Genomic DNA, 2251 nt, shown 5'->3' with positions numbered 1-2251 from the left:
TAGGGTTAGTAGGGTTAGTAGGGTTAGGGTTGCAGCATCAGAGTTCCAGGGTGTCTCCTGTCCACTGAAAGCTCCTACAGCAGACATCAGATTGGACTGTTCCAGAAGGTCCAGTGAAGCTGCTGTGAGACGAGACATCGTAGAGGGGGACGCTTTTGAAATCATGGAAATAACAAGATCGAACTTTTTCTATCCCTTTGGTAGGGGACCTCAAGTGATTGGAGTCTGTCCAATGTTGATGTCACAGATTCATTTGTGTTGCACAGCTTCACGTTTGCCCAAAAGTAATTGAAAACATCAGTGAGCATTTCTTCCTTCCAAAATATGGGAACAGTAGTTTCTTTAGACTAAGATCTGTTCAAAGGTAGAACCTGTGTGGAGTTTGGCTTCTTGTGTCTCCTGTGCTTTATCTGTGGAAGACTTCAATAAATGTCAACATCCCAAGACCTTCATTGTACACGTGTTTGTGTCAGCATGAGTATATAATCAGGGATGATGCTGTGTGAGATGTGTGAACATACTGATGGTGCCCTGATGACCTGTGTTGTTTCTCAGACCTCAGACTGGTGCTGGTGGGTCAGGAGAAGGTGGGGAAGAGCTCAGCAGCAAACACCATCCTGGGAAAGAAGGAGTTTGACTGTAAGATCAGCTCCAAACCTCTGACTCTGAGCAGCAGGAAGGTAGACGGTGACGCTGATGGTCGCAGGGTCTCGGTGGTGGACACCCCCGGACTGTTCAGTTCTCGGCTGTCAGCACAGGAGGTGAAAGCAGAGCTGCTGGCAGCACTCCGGCTCAGCTCTCCGGGTCCTCACGCAGTCCTCCTCACCCTCCAGCTGGGAAGGCTCAGCGAAGAAGAGCAGAAAGGACTGCAGACTCTGCAGAAGATGCTGAGTTCGAACATCTCCCAACACACCATACTGCTGTTCACCTACGGAGACCGACTGGACCACACCGACATTCAGCAGTTCATCCGAGAAGACAACAACCTGCAGCAGCTGGTGAAGAGCTGTAACGGCTACTGCCACGTGTTCAACAACAGAGACATGGAGGACAGGAAGCAGGTACGAGCTCTGCTGGACAAAATAGACTCCATGTCAGAGGGAGGACGCTCGTACTACCAGAGAAGGTCTCAGTCTGAGAGCGTCATAGCCAGAGCTTGTGGGGGGATTCACCAGAGGTGCTACAGGCTAATCAGAAACTTCTACCACATCATCAGAAGTGGCGAGACACAAAGAGAATGGCAGGAGACCAGAGGAAGAAGAGAAGACCATGTGGGAAAAGGGAAAGGAGGGAAAAGAGGGAAGGGGGAGAGAGGGCGAGAGGGACAAAGAGAAGGCAGAAGAGGAGATCTTTCATGAAGATATGTGAAGCACACAGTCAAACATACTGTTCACTGTTCATCTGTTTCTTATATCAGTTCTGCAGAAACACATTTTTGTCAATAAAAATATTTTTCTTTCAAAACTTTCTACGAATTGGGTCAGTTTATCACTGAGCACGTCGAGCATCCTTCCACTGAAGGAACATTCACTGATGCTTCCTGTCAGTCTTTCTGTCTCCACTGTAGATTCAACAGCTTCACGCCAACTCAGAGGGACCAGAACAAATAGTTCCTGGACAGAACTCCAGTTCTATGGAGGAACCAGAACTTTCCAGGCTAGATGAGATTCTTCTGACTTGCTAGAGCTCCACTGTCTTTCTAACCTTCTTACTTCCTGTTTATAGATGCACAGCTGTTGACTAGACCACGGAGCTGTTTTATGATCATTTATAGGCTTCTTTTTCAGTGAGGCAACAGCATCAGTTGATGAAGGCAGTAAAGCTGCAGTTCTACCAACCAGATGATCCACCTGTGTGGGACTAAGACCAGAGGAGCTGCTCTCCATTGGTTGGCATTGAAGTCAATAATCCTGGAACCATTTCCTTAAATGTAGTTCTGTTACGGGATGGTTCGAAGGCTCATGCGCAAGGCAACATGACACGGCAGACAGGCAGTTTGAACAAAAATAATTTATTGGTACACACAGGAAAATAAATACAAAACTCAAGGAGGTTTGCAGGCAGGGCAAACTACACCTATTAGTGGTTGGTTGAACAAAAGAACTAAGACACGGACCTGAGTTCGGTACCACCGAGTCGGGAACCGGGAAACCAAAACTAGACTAAACAGCGGAGCAACTAAAAGAGGACACCAAAAGGTGCTAACGAGGAAACTGAATAATAAACAGAAAGGGCTAGCAGACAAGAGCTA

General features: G+C 47.3%; 1 protein-coding gene across 1 annotated transcript; it reads left to right on the top strand.

The window, feature by feature from the left end:
• The first annotated feature begins 492 nt into the window (after nt 1-492).
• LOC103371949 (GTPase IMAP family member 4-like) lies at nt 493-1684 on the top strand. Its single transcript, XM_008301448.1, has 3 exons — nt 493-502; nt 556-1271; nt 1568-1684. Exons 1-3 carry the CDS (start codon nt 493-495, stop codon nt 1682-1684), a joined length of 843 nt encoding a protein of 280 aa, XP_008299670.1.
• Nucleotides 1685-2251: the final 567 nt, after the last annotated feature.

Source organism: Stegastes partitus, unplaced genomic scaffold (assembly GCF_000690725.1).
Source record: "Stegastes partitus isolate 25-593 unplaced genomic scaffold, Stegastes_partitus-1.0.2 Scaffold1673, whole genome shotgun sequence".
In the NCBI taxonomy this organism is placed as follows: domain Eukaryota; kingdom Metazoa; phylum Chordata; class Actinopteri; family Pomacentridae; genus Stegastes; species Stegastes partitus.
The sequence above is the reverse complement of the archived record's forward strand: the minus strand, read 5'-3'. Positions and strand labels throughout refer to the sequence as shown.

What these genes read in the sequence shown, in the direction of transcription:
- LOC103371949 (XM_008301448.1), top strand. An exon ending in GAGGAAGAAGAGAAGACCAT is followed by an intron (nt 1,272 to 1,567) that starts GTGGGAAAAGGG and finishes TCTCCACTGTAG; the next exon opens with ATTCAACAGCTTCACGCCAA.